Below are 18,144 nucleotides of genomic sequence, written 5' to 3' on the forward strand. Positions count from 1 at the left end.
CCACAAGCAAAATCATTTTGGTATGCAAAATGTGAAACAAAAATAAATCTTTCTATCCCAAAGTTAGAAGCACTCACATTAACTACATACTCTTCAAATATTTATAATATATTTATCTCACTATAACTACTATATATATACAATTACAAACTACTTCAGATACATGATTCAAATTGAAGTTTTTGAAGCAACTATAAAAAAAAAAATTGTGATATTTGATTGAGATGCCGAGAAAATCATAATTGAATCTACAAGATATTTTGCTGAAAAATAAACTGAGGTACTACTTATTTAAATTATTATAAAAATATTGATATTGGAGAACGAATTCCATGTGATTTGAAAAAAAAAATAGGAAAAAAATGGATTTCTCTACTTCATTTGAATGAATTCAATCTAAATGATGGTTTTGAAAATTACATAGTTGCTAAGATTTTTGATGCACCTTCAAATGATAAAAAGGTATGGAAGAAAAAATATATATAATTTAATATGCTATACTAATTCTTTTTGCTGCACTATTCCAAAATTAACAAAAATAAAAAATAAAAATATTTACAAAAAACTGTAACATCATTGAAATTTAATATAAATGCAAATACTATGAAAAATTTTAGCGACAAAATCCAAACTTTGTAAGATCTAATTAAGACTCTCGATGCCAATTCATTAGTGATTAACACAAATGATGCAACACAAGGAAAAAAAAAATGATGAAAGCTCAAAAATTGAACAAATATGGAGGGACTAAACTTCAAATATTGAAGATAGAAAAACTGATGATGATAACAAGCATCACCATACCTTAATAACAAAGATTGAAGAAACAAAAAAAAAAAATCGTAATGAAGCTTTTTATTACATCATATAATAAATATCAATAATATAGAATGAATTAATATGTTTTTATCAACTTTTATTATACAATATTACTCCAAGTTGTTTTAATTATTGCTCATTACTTTAACAAAATAATTATAATAGATATATGTGTGCAATTTATAATTGTTACTTTTTATGATGAACTCATTACTAACAAAGTTTTATAATAAATATGTTATAATATATGTCTAATATTTTTCAAAAACAAATTTACATAAAACATTACAACAGTATCTGTGTATCGCACGGGAAACTTACTAATCTTTATAATGACAGGGAAAAGAAAGAAAAACTGCCATGGATACATACTTCAAGCTGGATGACAATGGCCAGCAGAATATTTTTATAAGTTTCTAGCAGTAGTTTCCCATTTAAGCAATGGGGAACATAGTACAAAATGTTCAAGGAGCTTCCATCAAAAATTTTGTATGCTTCCAGCCTCATGAAACAATGATGTTCAGCTCTAATACCATTTTACTGTAATAGAGAATAAGATAGTACTAATAGAGACAGAAAACAATCTTTTAGAAAAGATAAGCTAAATTTGATAATTAACCCTCATATCATATTGTCAAAGTCCAATTTTTTTAAGTGTTACTTCTTACTGGGAGCCATGGGAATTATTACAATTTAATTTTTCCTCTTAATTTAGAAGGATCCCTAGGTACATTATTTGGAGAGTACAATTTTATTTTTCGGTGTGGATGTTTACTTGGGTCCTCTTCACTTGCAGTTTCTCTGTGTTCAAAGTTATTCTGGGATTTCCAACAAACAGACAATCATGATTTCCCCTGCTCTTGAAGTTGCTCCTGTACAAAATGATGAATATGAATTAGAACCACCACAATAAATAAATAAATAAGAGGTAAACAGGGAAAGCAGAAGAAAAAAGTAGGAACAAAATAATCACAGGTTTAACAATGCAGTTCCATGGTGAAAACTAAAATATTTTTCTATTAATTTGTGGAACCTTATCTTTATTCTCAAGAAAAAAAAATTATGCACTCTACTGTGCTACAATGCTTATCAAAGTCTAAATGAAAATATTCTTAGCTCTATTCAGTAAGACTGCAATCTAATGCAGTGAATTGGTGACTCAATTGTCCATTTCTGGCACCAACCCTTTGGCTACCAAGCATGTTCTTTTCAACAAGACTCAGATCTAAAGCAGTGAATTGGTCAGTTGACTCAATTGTCATTTCTAGCACCAAGTCCTCGGGGTAATAAAGTGAGCTTTGGCCCGAGGGAAGGGAGAAGGGGAGATTTTTAACTATTGGCTCTGCTTGATGATATGTTTATTTTATTATATTTATTCTTGCTTGTTTGACAAGTGTAAAACCCTACAAACTACTACAAAAGCCACACCCTAACCCTGATCGCATGTTTCAGCTTCCCTAACAGTATCAAATATAAAAGACATCATTAATTTTAGAAAATTATAGTGTTAGATATATTTGTTGAGCCATTACCAATATTAGATGTAACTGATGTTCATTAGAGGGAGCATTAAATAGATATATGTACCATATTATTTTCAAACTTAGTGGTCTTTAGTAAGCAATGGAAGTGACCATGGGTTTTAGAAGAATTTGTGGTATGCCTTTGTGTTAGAACCACATTCCTTCTCTCTTATGTATGTGTGTGTTTGTTTCTTAAAAAATAAGCAAACATTGTAATTGATTTCAAAAGTATGAATCTCAGGCACACCATCCTTGTCATTGTCAATTTTATTTGTCTAAATCTTGTTTGCCTTAAATTTTTACTTTTCAAAACTCTCTTTGGAATTCAACCATGAAGTTAATTTCAACTGTAGCGAGACTGGGAAATGTAAGAAAGAAGTTTAACCCATAAGCAATTGATGTAACACTGACCTCTGTCACAAAGAAGGCATGGAAACCGGGTGGAATTCTATGGGGTATCTCAACAACTGCTACAGGATCAGCTGACATTGTTTTTGCATCAAGTACATTAACTGATGATTTTCTGCATAATTATAAATGAAAACTTGAGATTGTATCATCATCAAAAAATTCAAAACTTTAATCTGTATCATCAACCATTGATGTAACAAGTTGGGATATCAGCATGTATTGTAATATTTTTCTCCTTTGATGCAATTTAAAAAGCCTAAATTTCCAAAAATTAGGAGCAATCAATCCTTAATAACCTCCTTACAAAACCTTTAAATCTCATAATTTGACTAGCATTTACTTTATTTAACAAAGCAAAAACATTAATCATCAAAATTTTCGTGCATTAAATTAAAAGAGAGAATATGAATTAGTCAAAAGTGGGAGAAATGAAAGTATTACCCAGTATTCTCATCATGCACAAAGAATATTAAGTAGCCATCATCTTCTTCAGATGTAATGCCAGGCACACGAGGGACAAAAATAGCCTCGGAACCAAATCTGCCAGGTCCAAAGTCATAGATGCCTTGAACATTTCCTCCAACTTCAAGTTCTGTTTTCCCAGTATCTGGTTTAGCATGCAGATCAAATTTGATAATCCCAGTGATTTTTCCACTGCTTTCAAGTATGGTTCCATATACATATCGTTGTCTCCTGCTTAGATACAAATGATGGAATACATAAGGACTTGACACCCGAGAAAACGAAATGAATTAAGCATGGCTATAGCAAAATGATGAAAGTAGGCCGCAAAACAAAAACTGGTTTCAAAACATATTCAAAAATAATAAAGGGATCATATAAATATAGCCTTTCAGTATCTAGCTTCTCCAATCTGCTGCTAGAATGAGCATTTTTGCAATATTTGAATGGATCTCCTGACAATAAACAACCCAAATTCTTTGATCACCCAAAGTGGATATATACCTGCCAGTGTAACTCTCATTTACCCTAGGAAACTCTACAGCAGACGTTGATAATTTCTTCTGTGAAGCTAGACCAGTTTTCATGTTGAATCTCATCTCATACCTGAAAAGAATGTCAACTATCAGAAACATGTACGCAGGCATAGAGCTTTGAAATTTCATAAAATAGGTGAAAGACCTACAGCTCAGAAGAAAAAGTTTTGATCTCTTCTTTCACATTCCCATTGAGCCTGTCCATATCAAAATTCTCAAGGCGACAAGCGATCAGAACAACTTCATCCTCCTCCTCCCAAGCATTGGCTAGCAAAAGGAAGTCATTAAAAAAAGTAATAAACTTGAATTATAGCTTAATCATGAACCACGAGAAGTTATAAATTTGCAAATATAGAACAATGAAATCGGCCAAATCTCAACTAATAGTAAGGAATAAGCTCTTTTCTACTAGATTGAATTGACTGCAAATTAAGAAAATACAAAATAACCAAAGATAGAATCTTGAATCTAATGAAGCAGCTCCTCTGGTCAACATACATCATCATCTTTATTTATCCTGATCAGTAACATACATACATCATCCTTATTTTCAATTTATGATATGTAGACATGGACATGGACATGAACATCAAGTTCCAAAAAAAAAACACAAAAGGTGTGACGTGAAAACCTCTAGAATCAAAAGACACAAATATGTTTCAAAATTCTTTCAGGAAGATGTCACAATAATTTGGGTCAATGAAAATGTCCAAAATTCTACCAGAGAAGTTACTTAGAAGAATAATAGAAAACATGGAACTTATAAATAAATTAAGGTGAAGTATGTCCTTTAATTTAAGCACTTGAGAATGTCCCATTTCTATCAGTCAACAAATCCATGCAATGGTGAATAGGGAAGGAGCTGCAGGCATGAAAAATTAAAAGGAGGTTCTCAACAAATCAAGGGTAGATCCCAAGAGATTTAACTGAAGATGTCATGTGATTATAAAACTGATAGGCATGAATAGATTTGTGTAGCCAATCCCAAGTGATAAGAGTATGTTAATGCAAATCAAGAACAAAAAGCTCTGATAGTTGAGTTAGTAGGAAAAAGTGATCAGATTATAAAAATATTGTTGTTTTGAAACAATTTGTTAAAATCCAACATCTTTTGAAATTGCATCTTCAGGTCACGATATTAAGTGAAATGGTGTCTCGATGTGATTTTATGCTCGGTTCAAAATTGCCACCACCACCACCACGAGAGGATATCAAGTATGCAACGTGAAATTGCAAGTTGAAGATTGGATTTCAACCAAGACAATTTACCCAGGGGTGAATTGCACTGTGAAGAATGAATCCTTTATTGATACAAATTGAGGCATCCCCACTAGATTCATGTGGCCTACCTGGACTCATCTGTTGAGGATGATCCAGGGGTGGCTTGATGGTTTGAGGGGTCTAAGACAAAAAATTAATCGAGGCCTTTTATATGTTTAAAAATGACTTTAAAAAAAAAGTAATTTAAATATGGCTTAAACTACAATATCTTGTTATATGAAAAAATGACTAATTAATATGGACCACCTAGAATTATTTTTGAGAATGTCTATAGACGCAAAAAATTTGACAAAACTTTTCAAACCTATTGATGTGGCAAATTAATAGTAATAAGTAAAAAAAAAAAAAAAAGTAACATTAGTGGTGGACCTAGATGAAAACTAGTAAAAGTTTGTCAACTCAATTGTTGTGAAAAATCTTGTGAAATTTTTTGTCTATTGCTCTTTTTTTTAGAAGTGTTAAATTCATAATATTTTCACAACAAATCCTAAGTGTTAAGTTATTACTAGTTCTAATTTGAATATACCACTAAAATTACTTGTTTAACCACCAATAACAGTCAGTAACATCCTGCTGCTTAGAATTTATAGTGAAAGTATTGTAAAAAATATTGTGAATGTAGAATTTCTCTTTCGTAAAAAAAATACTATTTTTTTTATTGGTTAATATTTGAGCTTAATTAATAATGTTAAAATGACAAAAATAGTTTTATTGGTTAAAATTAGGAGGCCTTTTTTTACTAGGAGTCTTAGGCGACTGTCTCTCTTGCTTATATGTTAGGGCTGGCTGTGTGACGATCTATAGTTGACCCAAAGTGTTGAGATAAGGTTTTGTTGTTGTACTCAACAGTGAAATCATTGCTTTAACCTAAGATTTCAATGTGCAGTAAAATCACATCTTCAACCATGATTTCACACTACTTATGTGAATACACCTGCCCCCAGTGAAATTACGAAGTAAGCATGGAATTGGATCATCAAGAAAAGATTTCAGCCTGAAATTGTGACTTCAAGATGTGTGATATAAAAAAGTTTTACTTTTACAATTTGTTTTAAAACTAATGGTATTATGGTATTTTTTTTACTATAAAAATTTGATAATAAAATTAAAATTTTCCCCCTAATCACTGTACATTCTGGCACAACAAAAGGATTGCAAAGCAAACAAGCACACCATTATGGAAGATGAAGCAACTTGGAAGCTCAAACCATCTTATTTGCAGCTCATCTTTTACGTACCGAGGAAGTACACCAAAGCGAGCTTTTTTATTCGTGTCAAATTTCCATAATATAGTGTTTTCCATCATCATTTCCTGGAAATCAAAATTTAAACAATTATTCCAAGTTGCACGTGATGTGATTCATCCAAGTTGCAACAACTTTACAAGTTCAATACCTTTCCTCTGACACACAATGAAAGATCCATGAAAATTGCATAGTTCTCAGTAATGGCAAAATCATGCATCATGATAGGCTCTGATATTGTTATTGGTACAGGGTCATGCATGAAACCATCCTTGGAAATTACTCTGTAAGTGATATATGGTGGTGAATTTGAACTGCCAAATGTAAACATCTCGCCTGCATGGAATGATTCTGTAAAGTTAAAAGGACTCTTCCCATCACAATGAGTTACTGAGTTTCTTTTATAAGGATCTCTTTACCAGTGAATGGGTCAACTTTTGGATGAGAAGTAAAGGGATGCGCCAATCTCTTGTCATAATCCAGCATGCCAAGAGTTTGAAGATCTCCATCCTCCAAAACTTTAAGGACATCTAAGTATTGCAGTGAGAGCAATCTCAGTTCTATGTTTGAGGTAATAAATTATTTGAAAGATTTCATATATGACAACCAAATTGGCATTACTCTGTAATGCCTTTTTCCGCCCACCATAAAAAGCAATAGGTGTACCGCCAACCCGCCAAAACTGACCTAACCCAACCCAACCCAACCCAACCCGCCAGGTTAGGTCGGTTTTTAAGGCTTGGTGAGTTGGGTTGGATTACAAAATTTTTTTTGATAGCGGGTCAGATTGGGTTAGGGTCATAAAATTTCAAACTCACTAAACCCAACCCAACCCACCCATATATTTAAAATATACTATATAATTAATAATTTTTTTAAAATAACCAGCTTTTCCTATTTTATATAAAAACCAATTAGTTCCCACAAACCCTAGCAAATTACTCTCATTGTTTAGTCATTAGTGTTGTCTGCTTTTAAGAAGTTGCATTGATACTAATCTTTGGGTTTTTTAAATATATTTATATTTAATTTTTTTTTTTGCTCAATTTAATAATAATAGTAATAAAAAAAATTGTCTAACCCATGGGTTCAACCCGACCCATGTGGGTTGGGTTAAGTTGGACTTATGTGATGGGTTGGGTTGGATCAAAAAATCTCCTTAACCCGACCCATGCTCACCCCTAACATAGTGGTTACATCATCATGGCACTACAATTAATAAAGCAACCCAGAAATATAAATAGATAATTTATATGCTGATGGGGATATATAGACACATCTCCCTATTAGGCTATCTGATCAATGGAATGCAGAGAAAAACCACCCCCCCCCCCTCCCCCTCTTATTTTATTTTTTTCCAGAAGTAAAAACAAAAGGAGAAAGCTTACAAGGTTTATCAGCCTCTTGAAGTGCTAGAAGGTTTCCATGGTGATATATTAGAGCAGTATTACCTGGACACAGATGACAAATAGGGGAAAAATGAGATATACCCATTACAAATGGATTGTAATGCCTTTAAGGCTATCAAATGCACCCAAAACTTTCACGCTAGGGGGAGTTAGGGCCCACAAGTGAGGTGGAATGTTAAAATATTTTTTGAATGATTCAATTCGCTCTTTCTTAATAGCTTGGTCTTTTGGGACAATATATAATATATCACCAATAGTTGCAAATGACCTTTGGGTTAATTGGCACCTCCACTCCACTCATAGTATGAGGTGATGGTTAAGGTCCAATGTTAAAGTCTCCAACAGGGAAAAAAATAATTTCCAGGTATATCAATGTGCCTGCACCCTAATGTTTAGGGATACAACCGATAAAAGACCCATAAATACACTAGTACTCTACATAGAAAAGCCAAGTCAACCTTAAGATTTATTAAAATCAAAAACCAGATAATACATAATGTTTTTTGTTAACATGTATAGTGTTGTGGGCTTTAGGCCCAAACTAGTTTACTTGTATAGCACTCATATTTACTTGTAATGCACTCATATGCCTACTATATAAAGGCACTCATGTATATTCTTTCAGTGTGAAATACAATAATATTGAATTCAGTATTTTTAACATGGTATCAGAGCCATTGCTCTGACCTTTTCTTAGCAGTCTTGTCTTTATTAGTGTAACTTCATTCTCAATATTGCTTCCGCTGTCACAACAACTGCCACAGCCTTTCGCCGTTGAACCTTCGAGTCTTCCAGACATCGTCCTCAGGTTCCGGACCTGTAGCAGCCGCCGTTGGAGAGTTCGAACACTGCAAAGACACTGCCCTTTTCGGCACCGCCGTGAATATTGCTCCGAAAAATTTTCCGAAGGTACCACGAAGATCGTCTTGCTCCGATCTACCTTTTCGTGAAAACCTCACAGTCATCGGAGCCTCCACGCGCCCTCACACACCGCCCAAAGTTTTTGCACTGAAGGTCACGCTCCCACGTGCCGCCACGGCCGATCAGAGCTGCCACGCACCGCCACGCGCCGAACAGAGCCTCCACGCGCTTCCACGCGCCTCACGCGCCAGACTACTCCTGCTGACGTCAGCCCTAGCCACGTCAGCTGCCACGTCAGCTACCACGTTATCCTGCCACGTCAGCTTGCCACGTCACCTTCTAGCGCGCTGCTGACGTCACCCGCCACGTCATCGTTCACTGACCGTTGACCGTTGACTTTTTCGCAGAGTTGACTTTTTGCAGCCCAGGTGCTCCTTACCCAGTTTTTCACGTAGATTTCATTTTTGCAATCTATTTTTGCATATTTTGCTTCTAAATGAAGAATAAGGACAGGTCTTCTTCCTTTTGCAACAATCGTCGCCGACTATCTAGCAAACGTTTTTGCAATTTTTGCAAACGTTTTGGCCATAACATTGAGACTTGCTTTCAACGCAATAAACCAGCTGTTTCAGGTTCTTCTGCCACTATTGCTAACATTGAGAGTGTCCAACCAATGGCTCCCATCTTTGCACAGTCTAAGTCTTCAGATCACACTTTCACCATGACCACAGATGACCTTAAAAACATCATCGCCAATGTCATTCGTATGGTTGGTAATGCATCTTATTCCTTTTCTCTCTCAGCTTTGTCCGGTATGTCTCCTTCCTCTTGGCTTATGGATTATGCTTGTTGCAATCACATGACACCTCACTCGTCCTTATTTTCTGAACTTAAACCTGCACCACACCCTCTTACTATTCGCACAGCAAATGGTTCCACAATGTCTGGTCATAATATAGGTTCCGTTTCAATCTCCAACCTCTCCGTTTCTGGGGTCTTTCATGTTCCTGACCTTTCTTACAATTTGTTTTATGTGGGACAATTAGTTAAGCTGGGTTATCGAATCCTATTTGATTATTCTGGGTGTATTGTGCAGGATCCAAGGACGGGACAGGAGCTAGGGACCGGTCCCAGAGTTGGGCGAATGTTTCCCGTGGACAACCTTCGTCTTCCACTTGTTGCTCCTGTTTCTATTACCGCAGCTGCTGCAGTTTCTTCTATTCCTTCTCTTGCTCTTTGGCATGCTCGACATGGTCACGCATCTTCTTCCCGTGTACAACAATTGGCTTCTAGAGGTTTGCTAGGTTCAGTGTCTACAGAAAATTTTGATTGTGTTTCATGTCAATTAGGAAAACAACCAGCTTTGCCTTTCAATTCTAGTGAATCTATATCCACTGATATCTTTGACCTTATTCATTCTGATGTTTGGGGACCTTCCTCTGTCTCTAGTATTGGTGGATCTCAATATTTTGTTGTCTTTGTTGATGATTACTCTCGCTATAGCTGGATCTTTAATAAGAAACATCGTTCTGAATTATTGCAAGTGTATTCTAATTTTGCAAAAATGGTTGAAACTCAATTTTCTAAACGTATCAAAATTTTTCGATCTGGTAATGCTCTTGAGTACACTCAATATGCTTTCCAAAAGTTTGTTTTGCATTCCTATGGCCTTTGTTCATCAACTAACTTGTCCAGTACCTCTCGGCAAAATGGTAGAGCCGAACGAAAACTTCGTCATATTCTTGACACTTGTTCATGCTGCGCTTCTCTCTGCCAAAGTTTCCGCTCCTTTTTGGGGGCGAAGCTGCTCTTCATGCTTGTTCATACTATTAATCGCATTCCCGATCCACCGTCATCCAAAATCAAACTCCATATGAGCGCCTTTTTGGGTCACCTCCGAGACTATCACCACCTACGCTCATTCGGCTACTTGCTTGTTTCGTTCTTCTTCAGCCACATGAGCATAACAAACTTGAACCTAGGTCAAGACTTTGTTGTTTTCTTGGTTATGGCGAAACTCGAAAGGGGTATCGGTGTTATGATCCTATTTCTCATCGTCTTCGTGTCTCCCGCAATGTTGTCTTTTGGGAACATCACCTCTTTGTCGAGCTCTCTCACTTCCGTGCTTCTTTATCTTCCTCTTACATCTTAGATCTATTTCCGGATGAGACGCAAATTCCTTCTGTAGTTGCTCTTAACCCTCATATGGGCGATCACGATCCTCACTGTAATGCTCCCTGATTCTCCTATTAACTTCTCTGTCCAATCACCGAAATCCTTGATCCCTTTCCTAGTTCCCCTTTTAATGAACGGTGGAAGATGAACGGGTCGAAGACGAGCTACCCAAACCTTGATCTTGGTTCCCTTGCTCTGCTCCTTTGAAGATCATGTACAAGACATTCGACCTCGTCACTCAACTCGGGTAAGGTCCATTCCTACACATTTACTTGATTATCATTGTTATACTACCATTGATACACTACAAGAGCCTTACACCTATTGTGAGGCCTCTACTAACCCTTTATGGCAGATTGCAATGAAGGAGGAACTTGATGAATTATCTAAAAATCATACTTAGGATTTGGTGACTCTCCCTCTTAGAAAATCTGTGGTTGGTTGTAAGTGAATCTATAAGATCAAGACTCACTCTGATGGGTCCATTAAGCGCTATAAAACTCGACTTGTTGCAAAAGGTTTTACACAGGAGTATAAGATTGATTATGAAGAGAAATTTACTCCGGTTGCTCAAATTTCATCTGTTCGTGCCCTATTAGCTGTTGCTGCTGCCAGTAAATGGGATCTTTTCCAAATGGATGTCAAAAATGCATTCCTTAATGGGGATTTGAGTGAAGAAGTTTATATGCAACCTCCTCCTGGTCTCTCTGTTGAATCAAACAAGGTTTGTCACCTTCGACGTGCACTTTATGGCCTTAAACAAGCTCCACGTGCTTGGTTTGCCAAGTTCAGCTCTACCATCTCTCGTTTGGGTTACATAGCCAGTCATTATGATTCTGCCTTATTTCTTCGTCGCACTGACAGAGGCACTATTTTACTTCTCTTGTATGTGGATGATATGATCATAACTGGTGATGACCTCAGTGGCATTCAAGAACTCAAGAATTTTCTCAGTCAGCAGTTTGAGATGAAAGATCTTGGACATCTCAGCTACTTCTTGGGTCTTGAAATCACTCATTCTACAGATGGACTTTACATTACTCAAGCCAAGTATGCCTCTGAACTCTTGTCTAGAGCTAGACTCACTGATAGCAAGACTGTTGACACTCCAGTCGAGCTTAATGCGCATCTGACTCCCTCAAAGGGGAAACCATTGTCTAATCCCTCTCTTTACAGACGCTTAGTTGGCAACCTAGTTTATCTTACTGTTAGTCGTCTAGACATTTCCTATGTTGTTCACCAAGTGAGCCAGTATCTATCTGCTCCACGATCGACTCACTATGCTGTTGTTCTGCGCATTCCTCGGTACCTAAAGGGCACTCTCTTCCATGGTCTTTTCTACTCTGCTTAGTCTCCTCTTGTTCTCCGTGCATTTTCTGATGCCGATTGGGCAGGAGATCCAACTGATCGCAGGTCCACCACTGGTTATTGCTTTCTTCTTAGTTCTTCTCTGATTTCTTGGCGAAGTAAGAAACAAACTCATGTGGCCCGTTCTAGTACTGAAGCAGAATATCGTGCCCTTGCTGATACCACATCTGAGCTTCTTTGGCTACGATGGCTTCTCAAAGACTTAGGTGTGTCTACATCCTCTGCTACTTCTCTTTATTATGACAACAAGAGTGCCATTCATATTGCTCACAATGATGTCTTCCATGAACGGACTAAACACATCGAGATCGATTATCATTTTATCCGTTATCATCTTGTCCATGGTGCTCTCAAGCTAATCTCGAATCCTCCTACAGATCAACTTGCAGATATCTTCACCAAGTCACATCCTAAGGGACGCCTTCGTACTTTGGCTAACAACCTCAAGTTGGTCTCACATCCACCTTGAGTTTGAGGGGGGCTGTTAACATGTATAGTGTTGTGGGCTTTAGGCCCAAACTAGTTTACTTGTATAGCACTCATATTTACTTGTACTGCACTCATATGCCTACTATATAAAGGCACTCATGTATATTCTTTCAGTGTGAAATACAATAATATTGAATTCAGTATTTTTAACATTTTTGAAATGTACTAAAGGAAACTATGAGAATCCTAGCAGATGATGTACTTTCATTCCAGCAAAACTTGAACACTAGACTAACTTACCAGTTCCAGTTCCATATGAAATATCTAATACTTTCAATTTTACTCTCAGCATTCGCACGATCATCATGATCAATCCAAACAATCCCGTGAGATCTCCAAGCTGGAAATGAAATAAAAAATAAGAAAAGAGACAACACATTGTAATGTAACCACTAAATTGAAAAAATACAACAGACATTTATCACAATCATCAATTACTTTATCACAAACTTTATCTTTTATCACCCCATTAGCAGTAAAGTTCATATGCACAGGCAAAACATGTCACTAAAAAGTGGAGAAATCCTAATGGCATGAACCACCAGATGAATATACCAGAAAAGAGAGGAAAAGAACAAAACAAACCTATAGCTTACTAGTGTATACCTTAAAAAATTTAGCACCTCCAAAATACTCTTCTTGTTGAAGCTTAGATGTCCTTACATAGCGGGAGACATAGGTTGCTTTCCCATCTTTGATGCGCAAACCGTGAACCATACTGCAAAATTAAAGGTATCACCTAAATCCCTTCTTCTTTTAACAGATTAATAAGGGGTAGATGTAATGGGTTCCCAACAACATTCATGAATCTAAAAAATCTAATGAAAAAGTGGAAAGTCTGTAAAATGCAGAACAAAATATCAGAAAATATCCAACTATAATATACTAACATAAAACTAGCAGGATGGTTAGAAACAATCAAGTGCTCTCCACCAAAAATACAGACACAAAATTCACCAAAACCAACCAGAATATAACACTAGATAGCGTAACAAACATCATGAAAATAGGAAATGATATAAGCAAACTAAAACCAAGTTTTCTTTTCCCTTCACTAATACAGAAAACAGCTGAGCTTGCCCAGGGATCATAAAGAATGAAATCAAGCATATTATCTTCTTTCTTTTCTGATGATTGAGCATATCATCAGGAAATCCAAAGTTGGTTTTGATTACATTACTCCACGATTATGTTTCACTCTTAAGACCAGGTTCTGTAAAAAATCATAAATACTTTGAACTCACTAATTAACATGACAGTTGCATTCAATGCAGTTAAACTAGTAAAAATTCAGAGTCAATGCCTGCCACCACAGAAATAGTCATGGAGAAAGTTTTCACTCATAGCAAATTTGATTCAGTGATTCATGTAGTTAAACCAGTAAAAATTCAGTGTTTAATATCAAGACAATATCTGTATCCAAACTTCGTGTCGTTTACCTCAAGTGCCAGTGTCAAATAGCTTAAACGTATTTAGGCATGAGAAGAACCTCAAAAAGGTGGTAAAGGGGGAAAAAAAAGCAAATGCTTATCTGTTTACCTAATAGAGCACTTATGTAATTTCAGTTACTAGAAAAATGATTTATTTGGCTCCATCGCCAGACTGCAGTTGTATCCAAAAAATCAAGGTTTTTCAATTAAATTTCATGGGAGTTAGTATGACAACTATGCACCAGATACAAAAGCCAACTGATTCTATACTAACTAAAGAATGAACTACAAGGGTTCACTACACATATAGCCAACACATATGATGACTCAAGAAAATTGACACTTCACTATGTGTACTGATCATATATTATGCAAAGAGAGGTGCTACGTCCACAACATTTTTACAACATTTTTACAACAAATCATAGGTGGTTAGTTATTATTAGTTCAAATTTGAACTTAACACTAAGATTACTTTTTTGCCCCAACAATAACAACCAATAACAACCTGCCACTTAAGATTTGTTGTAAAAATGTTGTGGACATATCATTTCTCTTATGCAAATATCACATTTTAATGAGGTGAGTAGATCAATTGATGTAATTTCAAATTAAATAGAGTTGCCAATTTTTTTTTAAATACTTGGATCTTATAAGATGTTAAACTGACACTTCTTGTTATTTTCATTGTGGAAAATATTGGCCTTTGAGCAGTCAGTAACCCCAAAAAAGCACCCACATATCAAACACACTAAGCAAAGAGACATTAATGGTATTCTGAAGTGGGAAACCAGGTACTGAAGTTCTATGTTAGAATTCTTTCTTCAAGAAACACTGGTAGAATAAGGGAGCGGAAAATCACGCACCCATCTCCATCTAACCTGCAAAGAGAGTAAAAAAGGAAATAAGTACATTATGAACTGCTTATGAACTGAATTTTCTTTCACAAGAACTTGAACATCCCAGGCTTAACACCCCCACACCCCCCAAAAAAAGGAAATCTACCAAAAAGATAAGGGACCAAGATTATAAAAAAATTCTAACTTCATATACAGAAGGCAGTTGAACATATTTCTTCACTTGGAATTAAGCCAAGTTAGTAAATAGTTCCCCAGAAGGAAAAGACAAAAGAGACATACCAGTTATATCCAGCCACAGGGGTGAACTTTGGGTTTGGACCCACCCTGACAAACTCTCCATTTAAGCATTCCTGTGAGACATATTTTACATTCAATGTCATTGGCCACAGAGGCATGATAAGGTGCAGCTTGAAGTATCAAGAAATAAATAAATAATTGGTCAATCTGTCAACCATGTTCACCAGAAAACAAAATATATAAAAATTTAAACAAGAAATAGCACATATCAAAACCCAAGGCAATAGGAAAGTGTTCAAGAAAGCAAGTTCTTATGTGACAATGACCACTTATTATATTGCAACGATGGGGTAGTGTATACAAGTACAAGAAGCTACAAGGATAACAAGAATGCCAAAAGAGAATCAGTCAAGGAAGTGCGGCAAACATAAAACCTTGTCATTTGAGTATGCATGCATTTGCATATGCCACATGATTTTGGTTTTGCTTGTTTCATAATGGCAATGAAATGAAAACACAAGATTAGTACCAGTAAGACTAATTAGCGCATCACCAACAACGTCTCCTGAATTAGCAGATTTATCTACAGCTGGCTTGCCTGTCATTGTAATGATTGTTCAGTACATATTTCTAAACTTTCCTTTACTCACTCACACAAAATCTTAACTTTCTACATATCTTATATAGATAAATTGGAAGGCTCACATATCAAACGCCAGACTCAACTGCACTGCTTATTCACTAAAAGCACATCCTTGCATCCACAATTATACAAAGTAACAGCAATACAAAATGGTAACACTCTTTAGGTTCACACTATGAACGTGACAATTTAAATATCTTTTTTTGATAATTAGATTGTTGGTGGTGGGAGAATTTGAACCTCTAAACATCTTAGTTAAAAACACTAAAAAGTGTCAGTTGAATTAAAGAGCTCTTGGCAACAATTAAAGTGATAGTTCCTTCATAGTTGTGCAACAAATATATCCATTCTTTAAATATAATTATAAAGGTTATCTAGATTATATAGATTTTTTCAATTCAAATCAGATATCAATTTATCAAATTTGATAAATTTCTCAATTAAGAAACACAGTATATTCACCATCCATTAAACACAGTACTAAGATTAATGCAACATTTTATTTTATTTTATTAATAAGTTACACATGCATATAATGAGTCATGAATTCATGATCTCACCCTCCACCAAGGACTTATAAGGGGAGGAGGTGTAAGTTGAGGTAAAACTCATTGGTCAGATTGCTTCACCATCATAGAGAAAACAATCCAAAATTTTCCACAAAAGCCAGAATAAAGCTTCCAATAAATTTTACAAAGCAATGTTTAAAAATTCTAATATAACCCTCTTTTTGGTTGTTCAAGAAACTTAGGGGTCCATTTGGTTTGTTTGAAAAGGGGAAGGATGGCCTCTAGATTTGATTTGTCAAAACATTCATTATTAACATGATGTTGAGGTGGCAATTGATGTTGTGGTATTGACATGGATGTAAAATTTGTACACACAATGTCCATAATTTCGCACATGATGTCCACATTTTATTTTATTGATAGACGCGTTTATAACGTGAAATGTGTGATTTGTACAAACAATGTAGAATAAGGATTGAGTGAGAATCAATGCCTTAAGAGTTAAGAGTAATGCTACAGACAACAATTTTCCTTATTCCTAAAATAAGTGAAGCTTTAAAATGCCTATATAAGCCAAATAATTAACACCAAACATATACTAAATTTTTTGGATGCACCTTTTGCTGAAGTTTGTTGAAGTGCACTTCTTTTTTTTTTTAAATCCTCATCATAAATGCCAGTAGTACCATGGAACTACAAAGCACTTGGCCGTTCAAGTTTAGGTTATTAGTTATACCCAAAAAAGAAGTTGTGGAGCAAATTAGCTAAAAAACTGAAGCTGTATTTAACCAAAGGGAAAATCTTGTTACACACTCATCATTACTCACTTCATACACACTGCACTTGAAAACATGTTTTTGAAAACATGGTCTCAATTAAATGAAATGGTGAAATCATGTTTTGTAAACACATATTCATAACTTTAACTGAAATCATGTTTTCAGTCCACATGGCAGGCAGTGCGTGTATGGCAAGTGAGCAACTCTTAACCTAATAACAAACCAAAAAAATATACGACTCACATCTCAAACTCTTTCTTCGCTAGACCCCAAGCATTTTATGAATGAAAAATGTTGATTCAGCTAGGCTAGATTTACTTGAGTAGGCATTATTAAGGAAAAATATCCTCTAACACTCGTTTCCATCCATTTTTTTACAACAATATACACATTTAAAAAATAAAAATAAAAAAGCAGAACAGACCGTGAGTTCATAAAGTAGTATTAGTAGTTAAAGTAGAAGTGGTAGTTCAAGCAGTGTACACAGTACAGTAGTACTCACAGGAAGGTGGCCTTTGACAAGGAGATTGGTGGTGGGAGGGGTCTCTTCAGAAACGGGAGTGAATGAACCCGAGAGATAGTGGTGAGGGAGAGAAGAATGGTTGTTCTGGTACATGAACTTCACCATCACCTTCTCCACAAAGTCTATCACCTTTGCACTCAACCCTTTGTTCGGCTTTGGCGCCACCTTCACTATCCCCCCTCCTCCTCCTCTGCCACCGCCGTGCCTTTGCTTCTCCTCCTCCATCTGTGTGTGTGTGTGTGTGTGTGAATTAGAGCAATGCTGTGACTAGAGAATTGAAGTCACTCCATTTTTATAATGTCAACAGACAAGTACCTAGGCTTCAAGTCATGTACGCAAGTTTAAAAATTGTCACACCAACAAGTCAAGTAAACAAGGGCACACATTTGAGCACCCACAACTTCTTGGGGCTATGTAAATATATAAGATAGCATAACTTGTAGTACAATTTTTCACGTGATAAACTTTAAGCAGTGAAAATAAAAAATGATAAATTTATGTGAAAGTGATAGACAGTTAGACGTTAGTCACAATCTGACATTACTTGTGGTAAAAGTCGTGAGAATTTGACTATGTTTCCTACTT

At 35.7% G+C, this 18,144-nt stretch overlaps 1 protein-coding gene across 1 annotated transcript; it reads right to left on the reverse strand.

Annotated features, from left to right (window-relative positions):
* Positions 1 to 1,287: 1,287 nt before the first annotated feature.
* On the reverse strand, positions 1,288 to 17,784 carry LOC142617576 (carotenoid 9,10(9',10')-cleavage dioxygenase 1-like). The gene is made up of 14 exons (XM_075790477.1): positions 17,539 to 17,784; positions 15,148 to 15,218; positions 14,875 to 14,889; positions 13,185 to 13,296; positions 12,819 to 12,918; positions 7,665 to 7,727; positions 6,696 to 6,794; positions 6,428 to 6,612; positions 6,206 to 6,344; positions 3,901 to 4,018; positions 3,720 to 3,821; positions 3,195 to 3,446; positions 2,754 to 2,865; positions 1,288 to 1,691 (listed from the first exon to the last, which is right to left on the reverse strand). Exons 1-14 carry the CDS (start codon positions 17,782 to 17,784, stop codon positions 1,662 to 1,664), a joined length of 1,644 nt encoding a protein of 547 aa, XP_075646592.1. The 3' UTR covers positions 1,288 to 1,661.
* Positions 17,785 to 18,144: the final 360 nt, after the last annotated feature.

This window comes from Castanea sativa, chromosome 11 (genome assembly GCF_040712315.1).
Source record: "Castanea sativa cultivar Marrone di Chiusa Pesio chromosome 11, ASM4071231v1".
In the NCBI taxonomy this organism is placed as follows: Eukaryota; Viridiplantae; Streptophyta; class Magnoliopsida; order Fagales; family Fagaceae; genus Castanea; species Castanea sativa.

Coding starts and splice junctions, on each gene's coding strand:
- LOC142617576 (XM_075790477.1), bottom strand. CDS start 17,784: ATGGAGGAGGAGAAGCAAAGGCACGGCGGTGGCAGAGGAGGAGGAGGG. Junction 6,345..6,427: donor CATTGTGTGTCAGAGGAAAG/GTATTGAACTTG, acceptor TTTGATTTCCAG/GAAATGATGATGGAAAACAC. Junction 1,692..2,753: donor ATGCCTTCTTTGTGACAGAG/GTCAGTGTTACA, acceptor CATTTTGTACAG/GAGCAACTTCAAGAGCAGGG.